Below are 23,722 nucleotides of genomic sequence, written 5' to 3'. Positions count from 1 at the left end.
TTTCATTCTCACAGCAACCAACCCCTTCCTGCGTCACGATTCCCCCCATTTTACACAGTATCCTTTAACTACACCTCCTGCGCCGCGTCAACTATAGCAAAGCCGCGGGCTTACTACAACTATCACCACCACCACCCGTTACTTCTTCTTCTTCTTGTTTCTTCTTTGAATCTTTTCAGTGGGTTTGATTACAAGGCGTTCAAGACCTCGGGAAGGGGGGACCACCACCTCCACCCCCACGATTTTTACAACCGTCAAATCATGGGCTTGACTTCAAGGGCGTTTTCGGGTTAAGGGACGTTTTATTCGGTAGCCAAGATGGGGATGGGGGAGGTTCACGCTATACCGCCCACGCGAGATGGGGGAATTTTTCTTTAGCTTAGCTAGTACTGAGAGATACTCCTTTTTTTTCTTCTTCTTTACGTCATGGGAACGAATGATTGAGAGAGAGAGGCAGTGAGGCTAGGTGTAAGAGGGCCGTGCTTGTGTGAGGAAGAAGAAAAAGGGAGAGAAGGAGAGATGTTTCGCTCCTGTTTTCCGTTTCTTCTCTGCTTGTTTGTGTTTTCCCTTCTTCCGTCTAGGGTAGAGCGACGGAGGTGTGGAAGTTGCCCCACCTTCTTCTTGGAGGGCATCCCGAGACCTGTACGGAGTGAATGGTATGAGATGATGCCAAACGAGAGCTCCGAGTGTGCAACATGAGCGCGCGCGCTTTCAAAAGAATATACTAGTCGTCCCCGTCTGCATGTTTTGAAAGTCCACCCCCCATTCGTGCTATTTGCCAACATTTTCCCACTCAGTACCTTGCATATAGAAAATGGGATGTCGTGTTAAGTAAGTGTTGTGAGGGAACTCTGGACAGTAGTAGTATCCACGAGACGGCGGAATCCTGCCCAAAGACGAGGGCAACTCGGTCACACGCAGTCTGTAAGAGGTCACGAAGGACGGTAAGAAATACTATTCTGCTTATTGTTGCCTAGAGAACGAGTTGACTCCTGAGACGAGACGCAATGGAGCCTCAGTAGCGGCGAACTAGACATTGGGAGCCTCAAAAGTTGAGTTGACGCAAAGTCGAACTTCAAGCATCAGCTGAGTACGTCAAGATACAACAGCAACCACACAGTGATGACAAGGCTGTGAGGAAATGGGAGTCTGGTCTGCCTAGGCGCACGTCGTTGGATAGAAGGAGGGTGGGCACTAGGGATGCGTTGCCACGTCGCTCAGTCTGTGGTGGAGGGGGGTTTGAATCGGTGAGCACACCGCGACCAAACCACCACGGCAGGGAAATCCAGGGTTGAGAGAGGCACGCTGAAGGTGCCCCGAGATGGGGGGACGTCGCGGGGCAGTCATGTGATGCGTCTCCACCCCCAAAAAGTTGGGGGATGGACCAAAGGATGATGGACTGGGAAAAAGGGCTTGATCCGTATGGAAAAGCAAAATGCGTGGCCTGTATTCGTACAGCGTCTTGGCTGACAGGCTTTTCTCATTGGACACTGGGAAGTGCACAGGTCAGCCAGCGAGTGGGGGGAGGGGACATCGGTCTGGTTGGGGGCGCCGCCAATTGGATCCTACAAAGTACCTGACCTGATGTAATTGGGCCACTTTTTCCCGACTGCCCCTCCTCCTCTTCTCGCCGGCTGAGAGCGGCGGCCATGAGCTGCGGGATTAGAGTGGTATCCGTACGCAGATATAGATTCTTCGGTCCTGGCCGCCGCACGCGAGTCTGTCATTAGTCGGGGTCGACTGATGATCTTTCAAGCAGAGCAGTACCAAGGAAGTTGTGCTGCACGACAAGACCCTGACGCACTCTCCATACGCTCACATGCTGCGCGTCTTCCGTTGATGCATGCTGAATGACAGGCAGACAGACACATGACTGACGTAGTCGGCATAGTTCTGCTGCGGTCGACGTCGTTGCCGTTCGTTCCGCAACTTGCGTCTCCCCACATTCACTTTCTTGTCCCCTGAGTCGATCTTGACGTGACATGATGCCCCATTTCGTTCAACTGATTACCAGAGAGAAAATTGAACGGGCTATGCAGAGATTCATGGGCGATCGATTGAAGAATTTGTAATGCAACGAGGCTGGCCCTAACCTTTGACTGGCCGGATAGTTTTTTTTTTCTTCTTCTTCTTCATTTTGCAGGTGATATCCCTCCATCCAGTGGCCGTGTCAAAACTTCGCCTTGACCGCTTCGAGTCTCGGTCGTCAGAACCTAGAGCGCATTGGTGGGTGTGCTCAAAAGCCGCCGTCAGCCTCTGGTTAGCAACTAGGAGCTGGGTAAGGCTTTGGACGAGGGGACGAATAGGCATCGAGCCGGTCACAGAAATGGGGTCGGTTGGCCCATCTTAGCAGCCCCGTGGCGCGGTCTGACGAAGACCGTGCTTGGCTGGCTTCCGATGTAAGTTGAAAGAGAGCCCCATTGTCGTTGTAGGATACTTTATTGGATGGGCTTGCCTCTAGTCAAGCTGTTTCAGAGGAGCATCTTGCTTCTCCGGAAGACACGGTCGTATCCTCAATGGTAGCGATTGATCGATGTGATTCTAACACCGTTCAGTGCTTGCAATGGTGTCTGAGCTACACTTCTCGTCAGACTCGTGATGTGATCAACGCTAGATCAAGAGATCCTAATCTGAGTCACTGTTTGAAGAATGGGTCTGTTACCCCGCGGACTTTGTCTTGCGAATAATTCTTGAAATGTTCGGGCCCAATGCGAGACTTAGGAGAGCGTGAAGAATAGGAAAGTAATGTCTTGCATCGAGCTGGCTTGCACGTCTCTTCAGCTGATCTTCAAAGCGTTGGCGTTTTCTCTCCAATGGCCGTGCCACGCGGGGAAGCGTTCGAGCAGAGGCTCATCTTGGCATCTGCTGAGTAGTGAGATGGACAAGTCTTTGGTGGGTTGGGTTAGGAGTGTTGGTGTCTGAAAACGAACGCGCACCGAGAGCGTCGCTTATTGAACAAAACAAGCACAGGATTTTGATTGTCGCTGTCTCATGTTGTATTGGCATGGACCAGTACCTGCGGACAATTGGATGCTCGAGGAGTTCCGACGTACAGATAGCGACCGTCCCTGGACGTGGAAACATGGAGCACATGCATACGACTCGCTTTCGTCTGCAGCAGCATTGATAAAGTTCCGTGGTGAAAAACATACGACACGTACACACGATGAATAGTGGTAGGTTACGTCGAGCGCGAGTGGCTTCAGATGAATGCGGTGAATGGTGGTATTGGCGAGTGCCTTGACTTGAGCGGCCACCCAGCAGACCGTCTGACATGGCGTTCCTCAGGGGCCGATGCGGGGTCGGACCCTGATGATCATGGTGTTATGGTTGAGGAGTAACACTCAGAAACCAACTCGCAGACAGAGACGAGGAAGGGAGATGCCGAGGGAGGGCGGCATGGATGGGATTGCTTCCGAGACGCTGAGGAAGGGAGCGACACAAGCTGGGCGTCGGGGAAACTGTTGGCCCAAGAGGGGTCATCGCTGTACGTCGTCGGTCTCGTTCAGGCCTGTCGGCTCAGCGTTGCAGAGGTTGCAACATGTGGATTTTCGAATGTTGTTCGTAGAGTGCCTAGAGTCGAAGCGGGCGAGACAACTGATTTGTCTGGTAACTGTGTTTGTTGCTTTTCTTCCCTTGGATGTCTTGCAATCTAGAATTGCAGAGGCTAGACGGAAACGGTGGTAACAGACATTCTAGCTGCCAATGAGTTTCATAGGTCGGTGGCAGGTTCAGGGAAGGAAAAGATCTTACAAGGCGGATGCCAAGATGTATGAAGGCAAAGCTTATGGCTAGGAAGTCGACCCAGCGCCCGCGTAAGCCACGGATGGAAAGAAAGAGAAACAGTGACGTATGAAAGGCCTGAGGCGGCAGAAGTGCATGCCTTCTTCACCTTACTAAGGCAGTTATTCAGAGAGGCGCGCAATGAGTACACGTGTAGACTGGCATAGAAACAGGACAACCACAACAATAGACTTTGTGCATCCGTTAGGAAAGAAGTTGCAGCAGTGCCGGACCGAGGACTGACTAGGGTTGGGTAGACAATCTCCGTCCAAATGTTTGACTCGCATGGGCCGGACTGTAGTTTGCAGGCCGGATTACGGGTTGCAAGGGAGGGAAGGCAGTTGGGAAGTAGGAGAAACTTTGACTGTGTGGATGTAAACAAACCTGATGTGGGCACTGGGAACCAAGCAGCAGAGACATTTGGGCAGTGCCTTTTCGACCCTTGAGGTTATCAAGGGGGAGGCTGAGTCTGTCAGGCGGCGACGGGGGCGCTGATATTCGACGGGAAGCCGCCATGATACAAGTTTAGAACAGCTGCAGCTCCAGCTCCCGCGGCGGGTCCCGTCGATGACCTAAACTTGGGCCATGTTCAACATCCAGTCGGTCCGGCGGGTGGGGTTTTCATCTCTTCATGGGCCCCGGTGCGCGACTCCTCATCCACCACCACCTACATCCCCCAAGGGCCTCCCCTCTCACGGCCCACGGGCTTCCGTCTTCATGGAGTGCTCCCAACTGAGGAGCCCTACCTCTGGCAAGCTTTCAGGCTCGAAGCGGCCCCTGTGGCTGACCCTTGCCGCTGGGTCTTGGACTTGTTCTCAGTGTTCCACGGGTGGGCGTTGCCCCATACTGGCAATCTTCAGGGGACAATGCCGTGGTACATTTGCCATCATGCTGGGCTCTTTGGAAAGAAATGTTGCCGTCTCTGCTGTTGTCCATGTCATCCACGCACCTTCCCCTGACTTCTGTGAGAAACTAATAAGGTCCTGCCTGGTCTTGAGTTGAGGTACGGTTGATAAGATACCTAAGTATCCGACCCTAAGGTACCTACCTAACCTACTTTGCCTTGAGAAAGATCTTGATATCCAAGGCACCTTAGGTAATGTGCTTGGTCCAAGGTGAGGCAGGCACCAACCTCTGTAGGTAATAGGTACCGTGGCCGGTAAGACGGGTAAGGTAAGAGGCAAGGAAGGCACGATCAGAATCGAAGGGCAGGCAGGCACCCCTGCCGCAGCGACCTTACGCACGCCCGGGTCGCGCTTTCCCATTCCACTTAGCCGAGAGAAACGTGCCTGCCCAACCTGGAGGTTCCTGACTGGTTGACCGGCTGGCGACTGGCGTGCTGAGAAACGGGAAACGGGAGGCGCTTGCTGATGCAGCGATGCGGTGATGCACCCGATGTGCCAATCCAACTGGCGGCACACTCCAAAACAACACACCTTTACTTCCCCTGGTGTGCCTACCTTACCTACCTACCTAATGTAGGGAGGGCACCTCTAGCAGGCGGGAGGACGTGAAGCGGTGCGCGCAATCGGGGCAGCATCTATCTAGTTGGCAGGCGCAAGAAAAAAGAAACGTAGATACGGATTAGACAGGGGACTGAGGAAAAAAGGTCGAGACCATGGCAGTGACCCCAATTTTATCCCGTCCAGATCTCCCTCTCTTTACTTTTTTTTTTTTTTTTTTTTTCCCTCTCTTCGCCCTCCACCCTGCCTCATTCCTCGGCTTCGCTTTTTATTTTCATATTTTGAAGCTGCCCGTCCGTTCTTGAGAGAAACAGAGCAGGAGAAAACACAGTTACAGAAGAAAGAAAAGGATAGGATAAGCAGTCAAAACACGCTCAATCCCATTGCCTCTCTCTTGCACCCTTCATATGCGTACAAAGTGCAACTTCAGCCCAAAGGCAATTTAATTTCTCTGGCGCCTCTTGGTTTGGCATCTTTTTTTTTTTGCCCGTCCTGCCTCTTCTACGCTCCGAGAGCCCATAATATCTGCACCACCCACACCCATCAGCGATCACCTAGTGCCCATAGCACTATCCCTCTTTAGCCTTCCCCCCTGTAGTACGAGCGACCCCCCTCACGCTTCTCTCATCCAGACGCATACAGAGGAGGCCAATCCCTCCACCTCTCTCTCTTTTCTGCGCTCCTCCTGCCGTCTCCTGCCTTTCCGACCGAGCAGCCCGCCGCCGCCGCCCAACACAAAACACGAAAATCCTCCCCTCAAACCCACCCTCACCTCTCCCTCCCCCCAAAGCCTTCTTTTTTCCCCACGAGGCCACCTCTTGACCCAACGGCGACGATACGTCTATTCAAGACGACAACGCGAACTAGAGATTTTCATCTCTTCAATACAATCAAAACAACGACGATCAATCAAACAGACGACCTCCGCATCGCTGTTCACGGCAAGAGCGGTACCTGCTGAAAAAAAGGCGAAGCTATCAACAGACGGCCCTATCTCCAGCGGCGAATTCCACCCTATACAGGCGAACTCGATCCCGCACAGGGACGACGAAAATTTTCTCAACGACGACGCGAGACGCTACCACCCTCTCTGGTTTGCAAATAATCCATAACGTCGAGCATTTCTGTCGTCGCTTTCTCTTCCCCGGAAAGAAAGGCCTACAAGAGCTGAGATCACTTCGCCGTAAGTCTTTCGTGCTGTCCCGCTCGCGCTTCCCCTCTCCTGCCTGGTCACCTCCGCGCTGCCCTCACCTACCCGCTCGCTCCCTGAACCAACCTGCCGAACGAACATCTCACTGTCTTGCGACGTACTAATCACGCGTATTTTTTTTAAACAGAAACGAGAAGTGCATCATTCCCGTAAACTGGGCATCCTTTGTCTCTGGCCGCTGCAAAGTATACCCCCCCAGTGCTCTTGCTTGCCGCAGTCGCGAACCATCCCCTCGGTATCAGCGGGCCATCTTTCTGGCTGGTGAGGATTAAAGATGGCGGACCAACATGAGGTCGACCTTGACTCGATAATCGACCGCCTCCTCGAGGTTCGAGGAAGCCGTCCCGGCAAGCAGGTGCAGCTTCTCGAGGCCGAGATCCGCTACCTGTGCACCAAGGCTCGCGAGATCTTCATCTCCCAACCCATCCTGCTCGAGCTGGAGGCTCCCATCAAGGTATGCTCTGCCTTTTGGCCTGCTTAGGCCATCTTGCTTTCCTTCATGTTTGCGTTCCCTGAGTACCTGCTGACGCCGACCCCTCACTCAGATCTGCGGCGATATCCACGGACAATATTACGACCTGCTGCGTCTCTTTGAGTACGGTGGCTTCCCTCCCGAGGCCAACTACCTTTTCCTTGGTGACTATGTCGATCGTGGCAAGCAGTCCCTCGAGACCATCTGCTTGTTGCTCGCCTACAAGATCAAGTACCCCGAGAACTTCTTCATTCTCCGCGGTAACCACGAGTGCGCCTCCATTAACCGTATCTACGGTTTCTACGACGAGTGCAAGCGCCGCTACAACATCAAGCTATGGAAGACATTTACGGACTGCTTCAACTGCCTGCCTATCGCCGCTATCATCGACGAGAAGATCTTCACCATGCACGGCGGTCTTAGTCCTGATCTGAATTCTATGGAGCAGATTCGCCGCGTCATGCGACCCACTGACGTATGTTTACACCGATTCTGAGGCCGAGCTCTAGCCTGGTTTCGATTTGCTACTTGACTAACTTTTCAAACCACAGATTCCTGACTGCGGTCTTCTCTGCGATCTCTTGTGGTCCGACCCCGACAAAGACATCACGGGCTGGAGTGAAAACGACAGAGGTGTATCCTTCACCTTCGGCCCCGACGTTGTGTCTCGGTTCCTCCAGAAGCACGATATGGATCTGATCTGCCGTGCCCATCAAGTCGTGGAAGACGGTTACGAGTTCTTCTCCAAGCGCCAGCTTGTGACCTTGTTCAGTGCACCGAACTACTGCGGTGAATTCGACAATGCCGGAGCCATGATGAGTGTGGACGAGAGCTTGCTCTGCTCGTTCCAGGTGAGAAGACGGCCAGGGAAATTTGGCTATCTAGGTCAAGTAACTGACAAGTATTTTTCTACAGATTCTGAAACCTGCAGAGAAGAAACAAAAGTACGTTCCTGGTGGTCTCGGAGGCAACAGCCGACCAGTCATCTCTCCCCGGAAGTCCGCTTCCAAGTGATGTTAAGAGTTTATACGAACATGCACGTCTTTCTAGGTTCGGCCGTCGTTAATTGCCTCCCGCCCATCTCGACCGCATCACTTTTTCGTCCACCGACGCGGGTCTCATGCACCCCCCGGCACACCGTTCTCCCGCTTTCTCGGCCCTCTGGGTCACCCTCCGTCAACTCTTCGACTTGTCCGATTCTTCCCGAGCCCACCTCCCGACTAAAACCCGCGCAAACTGTTCACGATTACGGCTGTCTGGTAGCTGAAGATAAACACACAAAAACACTGGAATTTGCAATGGCTATCACAACGTCTCACGTGCCTCTGTGCGAATCCCCTCGGTGGACATGAACTCACTCGGGGTGTAATATAAGTGATTTGCACGCCAATAACGCACCAAAAGCAGCCACGATCTACTGTTACATCGCGGGAATGATTGTCCTCCTCAGCCGCCCCTGTTACAGAGGCTTGTCCAAGTGTCACTGTGCTTAGGCGCCAGTTGGCAACGTCCACCGTGGTGACGGGGATCAAATGAATATGAACGTCCACTCTTGTGCCCTCAAGCTTGCCTCGCGGCCGTAGGGGGTCATGTCTAAGCTCAATGTCGTGGTGGCACTTGTAAGACTAAAAATTACTCGGGAGAGGCAGAAGCAGGCCGCGGGGTCGGCATTCCGGTTTCTTAAAGGAGGCACTGCCCATTGGCCGGGCAACAGGGGCTAGTCAACATCTTTGGAAGGTATGAGTGTCGTTTTCCACTTCTCTTTTTTGCTTGTACTATTTACCATTGACTCTTACCTTTTTCGTCTTTTCTTGTAACGCTTGGGGGGAAGGGAGCGTCTGTTCGACAGATGTTTGCTATCGAGACATGAATTCAGGGGATCACCACACATCTTAGTGTGCGTGTGTGCGATCCTGGAATGAGGGGGTCTGACAACTAGGCCCGAGTCGACGGTCTCTGTAAACAATTGGCTCGAGGCATTCTCATGGGCTGACCCGGCGTGGTCAAGTCTACGCCGAGTGCTGCGCAAAGGATGATGCTGCGGCTAGTGATAGCAACGAAAAGCCTACTTCATACGTTTGATTGCTTGTGTTTCGATGAAGATGTGGCACAGCCAATGTTACAGGTTGAAGTTTGCTGCTTGACGACGATGACGCTACAATAACAAGGGGAAAAAGAAGAGGGGAGCTTGTGAACCACCCATGCATATTTGTGTCGTCTGTCTACCTTGGTTCAGAGGCTGGCATCCACCCAGGATGCCGCGTAGACGTTCCCGTCTGTGCCGATCCCCAGGTCCGCATCACTAGTGTCCCAGTTCACATTCCAGAGCCCTCCAAACCGCCCTCCTCACCAACTCGCACAATCACTAGACAACGGACGTTGCGAGACATGTTTATACCGGGGAGCAGTCGCGGCGAGCTTTGCGGACTTGCGGCCCCGTGACCTCGGTGTTACCTACGGCTAGTTCTGCACGCCTTGTCAGGCCTGGCTGGGTTGGGCAAGGCTTGGACTGGATGTACCGACCCGCAAGACTGGCTGCCGACGTGGCCCATGACGATGGTTGGCTTTAAGCACAGTCCTCGCACTTCTCCTTGTTGAACTTGGCCGGTGGATCGTCGTATTGTTGGCCGGGCCTCTGGCCCGCGGGCGAGATCTCGGTCTTGGCCTGTTGTCCCTTGTTCGCGCGGGCTGCGCCAATGGCGTCTCGGGCTGCGTCGCTGAGGGAAGAGCTCTGTTCGTTGCTCCCGGACGTGGCAGCTTCGTCGGCGGCGGCGGGGTTTTTGCTTGCGTTGGCTGGGTGTTTCTTGAGTTGGGAGACGAGGTCTGGAGCGGCGGCGGAGGAGGGCATCGTCATTGTCGGCGCCGTGGCAAGTGCGTCTGAGGCTGGGGTCGGGGGTTGCGCGGAGGATTCGGATGCGATGGCCGTTGTCGTCTTCGTCGTCGTTGACGGTGCTGCAGTGTCTGCTGCCGCCGTCGTGGGCTTGGAGTGTTTCCGGTCGACGTGGCCGAGATCTCTGTCGGGTTGGATGACGTCGCGGAGACGGCGCTTGAGCTCCTTGGTCTCGGGGAAGCCTCCTTCGGTCTTGCGGTCCCAGAGAATCGTGGTCGAGGTCGTTGTCGCGCCGGGGGGTTGGTGGGTTAGTGTCACAGTGAATGTGCCGCCTGTGGAGGGTTGGAGGGCAACCTCGCCGATAGAGGTTGAGAAAGTCGATAGGAGCTCTTGGGCGAACTGTGGTGGCGAGATAGGTATTTGTTTAGTACATACGCTGGCTTTGTGTAGTTATAAAGGACGACGGGTTGAATCACGGAACACAGAGAATCGGTTGGCCATGCATGAGCTAGGGGGAGGGGGAGGGGAAGGGGAAGTGAGGTTCAGATGCCAGGGGTATCGAAGAGAATGAGGTCATCGACGGTCACCTTCCGTCTAGAGGTAGAACTAGTGTCGCCTAACCTTACCTCAGAGCAGACAAAAGGCAGCAGAACAGATTGGGAAAGGCATGAAGTGAAGAGGGTAGGCAAAGAAATGGAGGTCCGACGGGTTCCTCTTGTCGTCTTGGGCTGGACTTACATATGCTGCTCGGAGCATCCACTTACACTGAGTGCAGAACTGGATTGCGACGCGGGGCAGCGGCGTTGAGGTAAATGCCGAAGCTGGCTGCGGCGTAGGAGTGGTCTCGGCCATTTCTAAATCTTTGCTGCCGGGAAGAATGGATATGAGTGTAGACTAGGTTGGCATTTGTTTCCTGGTCTGTAGCAGGTAATGAGGCTGGCTGCATGAGGGTGGTGGGATGGTGTGGGAAATGGCGCCAATTCTCGTGTTCATCCTGCGTCATTGGCGGCCAGCACTTTTTGGATTGGGGAAGAGGGGGGGGGGGGAGGGGGAAGGGGGGCGGCTGTCGTGCCATCCCAGCTTTCCTCTGATGATCAGGTAAGCGTGCAGGAAGCTGTGGCCATGCCGAAAAGCCACACTTGCTGGCTGACGAAACGAGAAAGGAGCCGGCGGAGGTTGACTAGAGACAATAGACGTCTCTGTTCGGACCCGAACTCACACTCGGAAGTAGGGATGATGACCTTAGCAGCTGGTAGGAGGTTGGCTCACAGTCGGCACCATCTGGGTGCTAAGACCTCTGCCCCATCATTAAGGATGGAGAGTAAAAAAAGAAGCCAAGTATCCGTAAAAAAAATCAGAGAATAACGGACCCACATGTGAACTCCGTCCCAGGCTCCCCCCTTCTCCCCGGCACGTCGGTGGCAGCGAGTGGCTCGAACGCCTTGCAGCAATTCAGGTACGGGTGGGCCACCGCGCCGGGGATGGGAGGGCAGGCCACACAGCCGACCGCGGGCTGACCAGGGATCAGGGCCGGCAGAGTCGTTGGCAAGCCGCAAAGCACCAGACGGGGAGTGAGTCGTGCGGAAACAGTACTGTTGTTTTGGGATGCGTTGCGCGCGACGGTAGGAAAAGCCGAGCGGTACATCCGTACGTTTGCATCAAAAAGCGCACTACGGACCGACAAGACTCAGGATGTTCCCATGAAAAGGGGGTCGGGAGCTTCCGGATTGTCCTGACTGCAAGGTAAGGTACAGGAGAGTACAGCACCTACGAGACCCAAATGATAATGCTGGCGGTCGATACTTTCTTTGCCTTGGTGTTTGTTGGGAGGTCAGTCACCCGCCACGGGTACAGCAGCAACCTCGGGGATGGGTGCCTCGCAGCAGGGGTGCTGGGGTACGAAAACCCCGTCCGGCAGCGAACACAATGGACAAGGAGAAATGAAACGAAAGAGTTGGAGAGTTGCAACGGCCAGAGAGAGGAAAGCAGGAGTACAAGTAGTGCTTCGTACTTCGTACGAGGAAAGCGAGAACATTTAGATTATTAACAGCGTTTATCAAGCGTCCGTTTCTAACGAGACTTCAGTTGGCAATAGTGGCTCGTCGGTGGTCCAAAGAATATCAACCCCCCGGTAACAAAAGAAATTGGATGAGTTGACAGACCCGATGCATCCTCGGGAAATGAGTGTCGTGCTCTTTTCGGCCTTGAACAGCGTCGGTAACCCCATCAAAGCCAAGCCAGGCACGGCGACTCCTCCACCCCTCTGCCCTCTGCCCAGGGGCCTGAATAAAACTGGCTAATTCACAGTGAGGAGACGCAGCGGGAGAGATGTGCCAACGCCAGTGAGGGCAAACAAAATGGATGCTGCATATGTCTCAGATTTCTGCTCTCACCTGTGACCTGAGCGACCCCAAAGTGGCACCGCGCCCCAGAAGGGCGAGGAGGGGGGGAAGGAAAACTGCCACACGAAAAAGCTTGTCCCCGTCCCATTTTCAATTCCTCATTGCTTTTTCCCCCCGAGGTCTCTTTCAATGGCCTGATGGGCTGTCTATCTTTGGTGGAGTGGCTCGAATGTCTCGTTTCCCTACTTCCAGATCTCTGGGTCCCCCTTTCACTCGGGAATGTGATGCGGAATCCGTCAGTATTCAGGCCACAGGTGTCAAGGTCACGTTCTCAACTTCCCAAAAATGGTTCGCTGCCCCGGGGTTCCGCCAATGCGGCCATTGGTTGGCAGAAATGACCTGATATGGGACCACCGCAGATGCGGATGATTTCGTGGCTCCACGGGGGCGCGACGCAGGCTTGACTTTGAGGAGGGTTTTGATGATCAGCCCTCCCGTGAAACCCCCCTTCAGCCTTCAGGTCTCCGTAGTTTTGTACACACTAATTGTTTGATCTCTATTCGATTTGTTTCGATAATGGCCACCGCCCCCCAGCGATAGATGAGCTGCATGACAGCGAGCATCCTTGACCTCAAATATGTGACCGTGATGCAAGAAATTGGGGGTTTCTCTTTTTTCGGGGAGACCAGGGAATTGATGGATTGAAGCTATTCACACACTCGGTGCGGGATATAGTGGAAAGGGGGAAGACCCGAGAGAAAAGAAAAGAGTACAGGACATCAAGAGAATTATTACATGCTGAAGAGCTGCCCACCAAAAAGCCCTGCCTCCCCGACGACAACCTCCCCATTGACAGCAGAAAAAGAACATAGAAGCATTATCGTAACGGGGTCCGTTGCCTCTTCACTCTCTAGCATTTCCCCTCGCTTCCTCTAACACCACCTCACTGAGCTTGCTCACTTCTCTCACGTATTACTAACCCGTGTCGCTGTCCGTGGCTGTTCGTTTTGATCCTTCAAAAGGAATTAAGGTATCCTGTCGTTTGGCTGGCAATGTAGAACCCCTTAACCCTTCCTAACCTGAGGGGACTTTTGTTTGCTTTTCCTCTTCGACTCCGCGCTAGTCCAGGGCTTTTGGATTCCGATGATTCCACGACCGTGTAAAAGGATAATCAGCAATGAGCCTCTTTCCTCTCGTCCTTCGAAAAGAGGGGGTCGCTCGCTTTTTCCGGAAGGGTGCTGCATTCCCGATGGCCCTCGGGGTCTTGGTATTCCACGCGTAAAATAGATAAATGACAATCCGATTGGAGCATATCGACTGTTCCGATACCAACATCGCTGACCCATGATGTACGTTGCTCTACATTACCACGCAGCATCCGCCGCTTTGTTGTGGTGCGTAGGGGTCTTCGCCGCGGGGGACAGCGCCCCAAACTGATGGAACCATGTAGTCCCTCGTGCTATTGCAGTAGGCAATGATGCTAAGATGAAAGCAATTAGTCGTTGATTCGCCCGCTCGCGATGGGTACAGTGCTTCGTTGGCCGCATTGATATACGTCGACGATGAGTGTTTGTAATTCATAAATCGAGACCTACCTCTTAGAAGCATTGCTGACCGGAATTCGTTCCCTTTCAAGATCCTCGCGCAGGCGGTTGTTAAGTTCCGTCAACCGTCTCAACTTGAGGTCGGCCATCGACTGCTTGTTCTTCTTGATCTGCGACGGGTCGCCAACATCGCGAGAGGTGTATTGAGGCATTGCTGTCGCGGATCGGGGGGCAGGAGACTTTGACGACGACGGTGTCGCGGAGGACGAGGCGACGGCGGCGACAGAGGCTTCAGCGGCTTCAGCGACGGCGGGTTGTCGTCGTGATTGTTTGTCGTCGGAACGAGGCTGTTGGACCTGATCCTGCCGCTGGCGAGGGGTGGGAGAAGAGGCTGTGGCGGCTGCAGCAGATGGTTCGGCGGCGGTAGGAGGTGTGGTGTTGTGAGATGGACGGTCCTGTTGAGAGAGCATGTCGTGTCAGTTTGATTAAAGTTTCCCTCCTTTGACTCCGCTTTGGCGGTGGTTGCCGCGTTTTCCCACCATCCCATGGCACGAGCTCAGCTCGAGGCGGGATGGGGAGGATTTAAATGGTCAGTAGGGGGGCAAAAAAACTCACAGCAGCGAGACCGCGGGGGAATTGAGAGAGTGATCAAGGCCGGTTTCGATCGAAGCGAATCGACAAAGGAAAGAGCGTCGGGGGGTGATTGGATTTGGGGGGGAAGATTACGGGTGTCGAGGAGATGAGTAGGTTGGTTGCTCGGATAATGGGTTTGGATTTGGGAAAGCAAAGGAGAGGACGGGACGGGCGACGGGCGACGGGGAAGGAGGAGGGAAGGGAAGAGTGCAGGTAGGCCGCAGGTCCAGTTGGGAATTGGGATTGAGGAGGGAAGTCACCTAGTGTCTGGGAGACGGGCTGGGAGTCTGGGACTAGGTGACTGGGATTGGAACTGGGTCTGGGATTGGGAGCAAGCTGGGATTGGATTGGATTGCGGAGCCCTGGGAAAGGTTCCCCTAACGTGAAAGGAAAGGCCAAAGGTCAATGGACGCAAGGTTACCTCTTGCGCTAGGGCCACCAGGTGCGCCATGGAAGCAACGACGGCCAGGGTACCGAGCCGCATTGCATCTGCTGCTGGACCGCGCGCGGATTATGAAGCATAAGGTAGCGAAGCGAGAGTGCTTGCCAGCTGCTGCCGGGTTGAGTGCGTGTTTGTGCATTTGTACAGGATGCAAGCTGCATTGCTGCTGCATTGCTGCAGTACTGCTGTGCTGCAGGTGTGTTTGTGTCGCTAATGGCCGCACCCTCCTCAGTGGAGTGGAGTGTGGTACCTTACCTTACCTGACAGTGTGTCCCGACACCCAAGCTGTCGATGGTACATCCACCAATGTGTCTTAGTCAGCACTCAAATGGCACAGGATTGGAGAGCGGACGGGCCGGCAAGGGTGGGTGAGCCGGCGGGGGTGTTCGCTGAGGTTCCAGTCGCCTCGCAAGACAGAGGGAAATTTTAAAGAAGCGAAGCTCCGCACGGACCCATCTGGTGTCGACAAGCATTGGCGGGATTGGTTGAAATTGGTCGGAGCGGGCAATCTCCCACATTTGGGTTTCCCCCTACTAACTTGACCCGCACCCCGATTGCGCCCATGGAACACGGATACAGTCATGACGACGAGCACGAAACGCGACACGGCGACGGCACCCAAGTCGCAGCATGTGGTGTTGATGACGATGAACGAGCTGCGGATGTTGGGCATCATGGGATGTGGCAAACCTAACGCCACCCTTCTTCCTTCCCATTCCCCTCCCCGTACACAACTTACATACCCCGTACCTAGACCCGGCATCTCGATCAGACTTTGACTCTGCACTGCCGACTCTGGCAGAAGTCTGCTATATATCATCCGGCACTCTGTATCCGGCTCGCCTCGCTGCCGAAGCCAATAGATGTCACGAAATATTCGCGAGGACTGTCGTATGTATGGCAAGGTGTCAACGAATTTTTGCTTTAGCATCGAGACGTGCTATCGAACTCTCACTCATGACGCTTTCGGCTGGGCTGACGACCACTCGCTCTCGGCTAGACAAAGGACAGAGAGCTGCCGAGGGGCTAGCTGAAAGAATATGCTCGTGAGGGATGGCTACGGCGTCATGCTCTATATTGGGAACATGCCTACGAGATGTGCCGATTTCACATCGGTCCTTTTCTAGTGTTATTCAACGCGAATTCTTTACCAGCTCACCCGAGTACCGGCACATTTACAAGTCATAAACATGTCCGGGAAAGTCGGAATACAATGTAGCCCTATCCGTGAAATGATGTACAACTTTGTACATGTCCCCTGTAGATTGGAGGTGAGGAGGAGATTCGGATCCAGATCGGTGATTCTCGATCTTCCCGCTCTACCGAAAAAAGTGTGTGAAGTCACCGTCTGCCTCGGTCTCGGTGGAGAACAACGGGAATATGCCCCCGACCATATCCGGATTTAAAGTAAGTTTGGGGAGGCTTTGGACTGGAAACCAACAAGGCTGGCAAGTCGATCTGACAGTCACGAATGGAGCCTATCAAGTGAAGTGAAGGGAGGAAGGTTTCAAGGAGATTTAGCGCAACGGCAAGCGCAATGTTCACTCGAATTGGACATCGTCTCGTCAGCATAATCGGCGACTTCGTTCCCCTCACTAAATCGGATCAATCATTTGACCTCAAATGCATTTTGCCCCCAACTGAGAATCTTGCGACACCTGCAATAAGGAAGGTGCAGACATTCGTAGGAATCCTTCAGATCAGTCAGCCTCGGCTGACATAATCTTATATCACGTGATGTTCGTCTCCCAGTTACGCACGGACGTCGGGAGCCCCTCAGGACTCGCATAGCGGCCACACACGAAATTGAAAAATTCGTCTTTGCTGTGTATAGCATCAACGCCAACGCACCGAGCGACAGCCAAGTCAATATCCCGCTCGCACGAAAAGGCTTGCGCTGCAACTTCTCACATCAGAGACCCTCTCGAGAATAGTATTTTCCCGCAGAGGAGGTTGCCCATCATGGTGAGTCCCTCCATTTGCTTTCCCACCCTCTGGCCCGCCTGCCCAAAAATTTCCCACTTGGCTTCAACGCTACCCCTCTCCGACCTTGCTGTCACGGGGCGTCATCTTGCTTGCTACCGTCGTCAAACATAGGTACTAACAATGAGCTATAGCCTCCTCCACCTCACCAAAAGCCTGAGAACGTCCTCAAGCGGGCCCACGAGCTCATCGGCGTCAACCAAGTTCCGGCCGCCCTCACCCTCCTCCACGAGCATATCACCTCGAAGAGAAGCCGAAATGTTCCCATCGCGTCGCTGGAGCCGGTGATGCTCCTGTTGGTCGAGCTTTCCGTCGAACAGAAGAAGGGGAAGCTGGCCAAGGATGCCCTGTACCAGTACAAGAACATTAGCCAGAACACCAACATCGGCACCATCGAGGTAGGCCGTCTCGTCGCCCTAGACACCGGTCAGGGCAACCGTTGCTAATAGGGATATACGCAGCTGGTTCTTAAGAAGTTCATCGAGCTCGCCGCCGACAAGGTCACCGTTGCCCAGGCCAAGGCCGACGAGGTCCAGTCCAGCATCGAGGCCAATACCTCCACCACTAACGTCGACGACCTGGAGGCTAGCGAAACACCCGAGTCCATCCTCCTTGCTACCGTCTCCGGCGAGCAGTCCCGCGACCGCACCGATCGTGCCATCGTCACCCCTTGGCTCAAGTTCCTCTGGGAGGCCTACCGCACCGTACTCGACATCCTCCGCAACAATGCCCGTCTTGAGATCCTTTACCAGAGCACTGCCATGCAGGCCTTCGACTTCTGCCTGAAGTACACCCGAAAGACCGAGTTCCGCAGACTCTGCGAGCTGCTCCGCAACCATGTCCAGACTGCCGCCAAGTACTCCGCGCAGATGCACGCCATCAACCTCAGCGACCCCGACACCCTGCAGCGCCACTTGGAGACCCGTTTTCAGCAGCTCAACGTCGCCGTCGAGTTGGAGCTCTGGCAGGAGGCCTTCCGCTCCGTCGAGGACATCCACACCCTTCTCAACCTCAGCAAGCGCCCTCCCAAGAACGTTATGATGGCCAACTACTACGAGAAGCTCACTCGTATCTTCCTTGTCGGCGAGAACTACCTTTTCCACGCCGCCGCTTGGTCCAGATACTACACCCTTCTCCGCCAGTCCGCCGCTGTCGTTGCCAGCGGACAGGGCAAGAAGGCCGACAACCCTCCAGCCACCGAGAACGACCTTCAGAAGGCCGCTTCCTTTGTGCTGTTGTCTGCTCTCGCCATCCCCGTCATCAGCACCACTCGCTCCCGCGGTGCCATGGTTGACTTCGATGAGTCTCGGAAGAACAAGAACGCCCGCCTCACTCACCTGCTCGGCATGGGTCAGGCCCCTACCCGTGCTGGCCTCTTCCGCGATGCTCTTGCCAAGCAGATGCTGAAGCGCGCTCGCCCGGAGATCCGCGATCTCTACAACATCCTTGAAGTCGACTTCCACCCCCTCTCCATTTGCCAGAAGATCTCCCCTATTCTTACCAAGATCGGAGACGATGCCGAGATGGAGAAGTACATCCTGCCCCTGCAGCAGGTCATTCTCACTAGACTCTTCCAGCAACTGTCCCAGGTGTACGAGACTGTTGATTTGGCCTTCGTTGAGAAGCTTGCTCAGTTCCCCGAACCCTTCCAGGTTACTCGCGGTACCATCGAGAAGTTCATCATGAACGGCAACAAGAAGGGTGACTTGGCCATCCGCATGGATCACGCCACCGGCGTCCTCAGCTTCGACAACGACGTCTTCTCTTCCGCCAAGGCTGCCCATGCTGGATCTTCTGCCGGCTCAGCTGAGGCTGACGGCAGCTCTGTCCAGCGTCTTCAGAGCACCCCTTCTGAGATTGTTCGCTCCCAACTTACCCGCCTCGTCAAGTCTCTCCACACTACCTGCTTCTACATTGACCCTACCTACAACCAGTCTCTCGTGGCCGCCAGAGAAGCCGCTCTGGAGCGTGCCCGTGCTGGTGCTGAACAGGAGCACTACGCCATCCTCGCAAGGAAGGAGGTCATTCACAAGCGCAAGGAGGAGGCTTCTGAGGCGCAGGCTCGTAAGGAGAGAGAGAATGCCCGCCAGAAGCGTCTTCGTGAGCAGCTGCTCCAGGAGGCGGAGGACAAGCGCCTCGCTGCTGAGCAGAAGGAGCGTGAGGAGAAGCGTATGAAGGCCGAGCGTGACCGCGTCCGCAAGGAGGAACTGAAGAAGCAGATCGCCGACCTCAAGATCGGTAACAAGACGATCGATATCGATATGGACAACTTGGAGAACCTTGACTCCAGTGCCATTCATGCTATCAAGCTCGAGCAGCTTAAACGTGAGAAGAACGATGTCACCGAGAAGCTCCGCATCGTCTGGAAGCGTATCGATCACTTGGAGCGTGCCTTCAGAAAGGAAGAGGCCAAGAAGCTGCCCGAGGACTACAAGAAGCAGACGGAACAGGACCGAGCGACCTACGAGGCCGTCAAGGCCCAGACACTGAAGGAGGCAGAGATCAAGCACAAGGAGAGCGTCGAGTTGAAGCACCGCCTCACCCGCCTGATGCCTGAGTACGAGTCCTTCCGCTCCAACCTCCACGAGCGCCGCCGCGACGAGTTCGAGAAGCGCCGCAGAGACGCAGAGCGGGAGCTGGAGAAGCAGATCGCCGCTCGCAAGAAGGAGTACCGCGACCGCAAGCTCCGCGAGAAGCGTGAGCGCGAGGAGCAAGAAAGAGTTCTGCGCGAGGCCGAGGAGCGTGCCGCCAGGGAGAAGGAGGAGCAGGAAAGACGTGCCGAGGCCAAGAGAGCCGAGATGCAGCGCCTCAAGGAGCAGCGCGAGCAGGAGCGCCAGGAGGGTCTGGAGAAGGCCGCCCTCCAGGCGAGACGCGAGGAGGAGGCCCTGGCCCGTCGCAAGGCCGAGAGAGAGTCTCAGCGAGCGGCACCGCCTTCCCGCGGTCCCGAGCGTGGCAGCGACACCGTTCCCGAGGGTCGTCGCCCGCTCAACCTGCCCGGCGCCGGCAAGTGGCGCGAGCGCGAGGCGGCGGCCAAGTCCACCTCCCCCGCCAATGCCGACTCTGCGCCCCCTGCCCGCGCTCCCCCGTCCCGTGGTCTGGAGCGTTCCGAGCGCCCCGAACGTTCTGAGCGCCCTGAGCGTTCTGAGCGTTACGAGCGTCCTTCTGAACGTTCAGACCCTGCCGACCGCCCCAGTGCCGGTGGCCCGCCTCGTCTCGCACTCGCCGGCAACAAGCCCAGCTGGCGTGAGCGTGAGGCCGCCAAGGCCGCCGGCGGTGGTGGTGCCTCATCCGATAGTGCGCCCCCGCCCCCCCGCGCTGGCGGCGGTGCTCCCCTCAACCGTGGAGGCTCTGGACGTGACGATCGTGAGAACGGCCGCCCCGACCGGACCGCTTCGCCTGCCACGCCGGCGGAGCCCCTCAAGGCTTCCGGTGCCCCTGGCAAGTGGGTTCCCCGTCACCTCCGCGACAAGGCCTAAACATCTCTTTGAAGACACCATGGCCAGGGTCTCTTTTGATGGACGGAAGACGAAAAATGTGGGGGAGAGGGGAGACGGAAGAAGTGGTTACTGCAAGTCTGCATCGGCGTTCTAGGTTAGGCAGGAAGTTGTTTTAAAAAGGATGTAACTCTAGAAGCCCCCCCAGAGGATGGTCTATCCCTCCTTACAGAGGGGGGACGCTAGAATGGAAGTAACAGATAGCCTTTAATCGTCGATCAGGACGGGGGTGAAATGTGAAATGACTTTTTTTGGCATAGCTCCTGGCTGGAATTCAATTATTTTTGCACTTTTACACATCGTCTGAATATGTGACACGGCATGATTCAGGTGGCAAGGTAAGGAGCTCTTTGATATGGTCATTGCCTGGTAAATATCTCGTAGATCTCTCTTACATGTCTCTTCTTAGCTTTCAATGAGCATTCAGCAGAATCCAGCTCTAATAAGACGGAACAAAATCCCGGCCTTTAGGGTTTGTGAATGTTTTGCTTGCTCGAAAAAAAAAGCTACGACACATGGGTGGAAAAATAATTTTATAAATAGGTCCTCGAAGGTCAGGCGGCAAAAGGTGTGACGGGATCAAGCAGGAAAAACAGGAAAATTTTCAAAGTTAGACGAGTGGATCGAGTCCAGAACTTGAGTTGGTCCACGGAAATCCAGGCCCCAAATCCGCTCGGGGTGGTAGGCGATAGGGCGATCCCGACGATCTACGATGAGCCTCCTCTCCTCCTCGTTAAGGGAAATCGATTGACCTTACCTTTTTGCTTAGGGACAGGCGAAGTATCTGTGCCGGACACCGCACCCACATCGAATAGATCTCGGAGGATTCTGGCAGGCAGATCCACAGAGCGGCCCCCTCGGGTTTCCCTGAGCTGAACCGTTCGGTCTCCCGTCGATACGAGGTTCAGCTTTGCCCCCAAGGTGGAGTTGAAGATCTCGCCGGTCAAAGCCTGTGGAGTAACTTGGTGAGAAGCCATAACAGGATTTAGACCAAGCCCGAAGACGATACCGAGAGCCGAAGTTTGGCCTTGGCATATACGGTGTGGCGCCGGCTACGACCAGAGTTGTCGAAGTCTCCAAGAAGAAGCCGTTTTGCTGGGCGTCGTCGGACCCGGATTTTTCACCGAGCAACCATTATCCTCAGTTGATGGGCGGTCGGGCTCCAGGAGACTAAACCTAGCTTTCTACCTTAGCTTCCCTTGGGAAAGGGGGAGTTTGTCAGCCCATGTTCTCAGGTGTGCATGGTCCAGTCGCATTGGCATTTGGGCCGGCGCCGTCGACGGGAGAATGGGGCGCAGCTCTACCCTCCCACTGTCCCACAATTTTGTTTTGCATGAGCTGCGAAGAGGGTTTTCAATAAGCTTATTGATTACAACAAGGAAGCCGTTCCCTCGGGAAAGCCCTGTATTGCGTTGCCAATCAGTCGCCCGCTTAAAAAGCCGGAACCGCAGCAATGGTCCGTCCGTTTTGAAAGGCCGAGCTGTTGGTTTAGACGATTTGTTACTTTTCTCGGCCGCTTGCACTAAAAAGTCCACATACTTTGGTTGTTTTTCGTGAAGTGTGAAGCTGAACGGTAACAATGAGCTTACACCCCATCTCTGCGCCGTAAAGATTCCTGGCCCTACAGCGGAGATCATGGCTGCTGAGCAGAGGGATGGGCAGGAACAGGAACAATAACATAGACCATACCGAATTCGAACACTATGGCCCAACAGTAAGTTGTTGACAGAAGGTAATGGTAGCATGCTACGGTCGTTGGGAAAACTGCTGATGTGATGCTTCCACTTTGGACTCGCTGCTATCTCGTATCCCATTGTGACTCTGCATTTGATGGTCCAGCTGTGCTCACCTGCAGTTGAGAGGTCTGTGTCTTGTTTATCGCGCGGATTAGGTTGACAGGCCTGACATCCTTGCTAGCGGTGGGCAAGTCGAGTAAGGTAGAGGAGGCAGCTGACCCCTGCTTGCTGGCGGGAGTGCCCTGGACCTGGGTCGGCGGTTCTCTAGCATCACCATATCGGTTCAAGACCACCCCGCACACGATCGACCGCTGAATTGTCCGCGATCCAGTCCGTTGTTCGTACCGACGCAGTAGACCCGAGACCTTGGAAGGGAGAAGAGATACGAAGGACGGAACATGAGGTTTGCGCTGGCGGACGCAAACGCACATCTCGGGGTCTTCGTCCGAGGTTCTGCTTTTCTCGTGTAGTAGCCGGAAACGTTGCATCGAGGTTCAATTTTTTTTGTCTGAGCAGGTGCATGTTGCGAGGCCCTGCAGCAATTGCCCTGTGCTCTGAGACCGCGCCAGTGGCTGAATTGTTATTAACGGCAGTAAGGGAAAAACGACGGAAAATCCTATCATGGCCCTAGTCGGTATCTCCAGTCCACCGGGGTAGACTCCAATATTGTAACCGCACTGCATTATGCATAGTTGAGAGGGGGCGCAACCGCCCAGCGAGCGACTGTGCGAATCCTGACAGGTCGACCGGTCTACTGTGAAGTTTGCGCTATTAAGAGGGTCCAGTCCACGACTCCACGGCCGTCAGTTGGAAATGAGGATGACGCTGGGGCACAGAGGCGAGAAGAGAAGGGGAGAGGTCCCGGCCCGAGTCAGTGCCCCTGCCAAGTATCTTTGTGGTGAGGACAAGAAGACCGGTCGACGATAGAGGCTGCTGGTCGTTAAGCTGGTCGTTCTTGGAAGCCATTGAATGACAAAAAGATATTCTTAGCAAAAGCTTTTTACCCCTGATTCATATTGTGTAAAAAGGTAAGCCATATCCTGAAGCCACGTTCTACTACGGTGGCTAACGTTTGTTTGGAGAAGTTGATTCCAAGGAGACTGAATCTGACAGCAAGCTAGACTGGGAAAGCTGGCCAGGTCACGCCTGTTTAGGGCACTGTTGGGAGGCGCCGGATGGAAAGGTGAAGGTGAAATGCTTGGGAGACGGAGAGACGGAGAGACAGCGACAGAAAGAGGGCGAGATGAGATTGGCAGTCGAGGAGAAAGTGGTCTAATGCAGGAACAGACTTTGAAGCCCCTGTTTGCCTGCTGCTGCAGTGCTGATGGACGGGATGGACTGGGGTCGACTGAGCTTAACCTCTGCTTCAACAAATGAGACTAAGCGCTTGCTCCGTGTGTGGGGCCGCCATCTTGCCCGATTCGGACGCACCCTGGTTCCTGCCTGGTCCGCCCGGCTTTTGTTTTGTTTCCTTCCTTGCAAGTCTTTTTACGGAGTAGTAGTCCTTGTGTGTTTTAGCCTGGAAACTGCAACCTCCCACCGTCATCCGACGACTCCCGCCGACCCAGATCATCCAAATGGGGCATGGCCTCTTCCTTCACTATCCAACTCTAATCCTCTCCTGGCATGCGTTACCTTTGCTCGGACTCCTGGACTTTGTCCTTTTGCACCTGTCCGGCCCCAACTGGGCGGGTAATCCAACGTGAGAGCTTCTCGGCCCTTGCCTCTTGCCCCAAAGAAGCATGGCATTCGCCGACTTGGATCCGCAAAGCTGACTACTGGCGCAGGTG

At 54.7% G+C, this 23,722-nt stretch overlaps 9 protein-coding genes across 9 annotated transcripts; 3 read left to right on the top strand and 6 right to left on the bottom strand.

Moving 5' to 3' along the window:
- Positions 1-6,730: 6,730 nt before the first annotated feature.
- Positions 6,731-7,942, top strand: CORC01_02104 (calcineurin-like phosphoesterase; the record flags this gene model as incomplete). The annotated part of the gene is made up of 4 exons (XM_022613756.1): positions 6,731-6,910; positions 7,002-7,403; positions 7,480-7,779; positions 7,844-7,942. 4 exons carry the CDS (start codon positions 6,731-6,733, stop codon positions 7,940-7,942), a joined length of 981 nt encoding a protein of 326 aa, XP_022479847.1.
- Positions 7,943-9,494: 1,552 nt separating this feature from the next.
- CORC01_02103 (selT/selW/selH selenoprotein domain-containing protein) lies at positions 9,495-10,610 on the bottom strand (the record flags this gene model as incomplete). The annotated part of the gene is made up of 2 exons (XM_022613755.1): positions 9,495-10,157; positions 10,497-10,610. 2 exons carry the CDS (start codon positions 10,608-10,610, stop codon positions 9,495-9,497), a joined length of 777 nt encoding a protein of 258 aa, XP_022479846.1.
- Positions 10,611-12,431: 1,821 nt separating this feature from the next.
- On the bottom strand, positions 12,432-12,611 carry CORC01_02102 (uncharacterized protein; the record flags this gene model as incomplete). The annotated part of the gene is made up of 1 exon (XM_022613754.1): positions 12,432-12,611. A coding segment is annotated over one exon (180 nt), but the record flags the coding sequence as incomplete, so codon positions are not given.
- Positions 12,612-13,459: 848 nt separating this feature from the next.
- CORC01_02101 (guanine nucleotide-binding protein subunit gamma) lies at positions 13,460-14,114 on the bottom strand (the record flags this gene model as incomplete). The annotated part of the gene is made up of 2 exons (XM_022613753.1): positions 13,460-13,580; positions 13,696-14,114. The coding sequence occupies 2 exons, from the start codon at positions 14,112-14,114 to the stop codon at positions 13,460-13,462; spliced, it is 540 nt and encodes a 179-aa protein (XP_022479844.1).
- A 1,310-nt stretch (positions 14,115-15,424) lies between these two features.
- Positions 15,425-15,769, top strand: CORC01_02100 (uncharacterized protein; the record flags this gene model as incomplete). Its single annotated transcript, XM_022613752.1, has 1 exon — positions 15,425-15,769. A coding segment is annotated over one exon (345 nt), but the record flags the coding sequence as incomplete, so codon positions are not given.
- Positions 15,770-16,681: 912 nt separating this feature from the next.
- Positions 16,682-20,178, top strand: CORC01_02099 (eukaryotic translation initiation factor 3 subunit A; the record flags this gene model as incomplete). The annotated part of the gene is made up of 3 exons (XM_022613751.1): positions 16,682-16,684; positions 16,837-17,100; positions 17,164-20,178. 3 exons carry the CDS (start codon positions 16,682-16,684, stop codon positions 20,176-20,178), a joined length of 3,282 nt encoding a protein of 1,093 aa, XP_022479842.1.
- Positions 20,179-20,961: 783 nt separating this feature from the next.
- CORC01_02098 (uncharacterized protein) lies at positions 20,962-21,231 on the bottom strand (the record flags this gene model as incomplete). Its single annotated transcript, XM_022613750.1, has 1 exon — positions 20,962-21,231. The coding sequence occupies one exon, from the start codon at positions 21,229-21,231 to the stop codon at positions 20,962-20,964; it is 270 nt and encodes an 89-aa protein (XP_022479841.1).
- Positions 21,232-21,414: 183 nt separating this feature from the next.
- On the bottom strand, positions 21,415-22,420 carry CORC01_02097 (uncharacterized protein; the record flags this gene model as incomplete). The annotated part of the gene is made up of 2 exons (XM_022613749.1): positions 21,415-21,507; positions 22,046-22,420. The coding sequence occupies 2 exons, from the start codon at positions 22,418-22,420 to the stop codon at positions 21,415-21,417; spliced, it is 468 nt and encodes a 155-aa protein (XP_022479840.1).
- A 283-nt stretch (positions 22,421-22,703) lies between these two features.
- Positions 22,704-22,898, bottom strand: CORC01_02096 (uncharacterized protein; the record flags this gene model as incomplete). Its single annotated transcript, XM_022613748.1, has 1 exon — positions 22,704-22,898. One exon carries the CDS (start codon positions 22,896-22,898, stop codon positions 22,704-22,706), a length of 195 nt encoding a protein of 64 aa, XP_022479839.1.
- Positions 22,899-23,722: the final 824 nt, after the last annotated feature.

This window comes from Colletotrichum orchidophilum, assembly GCF_001831195.1.
Source record: "Colletotrichum orchidophilum strain IMI 309357 chromosome Unknown Scaffold_11.1, whole genome shotgun sequence".
NCBI classification, from domain to species: domain Eukaryota; kingdom Fungi; phylum Ascomycota; class Sordariomycetes; order Glomerellales; family Glomerellaceae; genus Colletotrichum; species Colletotrichum orchidophilum.
Note: the sequence above shows the minus strand (reverse complement) of the source record. Positions and strands in the feature narration are given on the sequence as shown.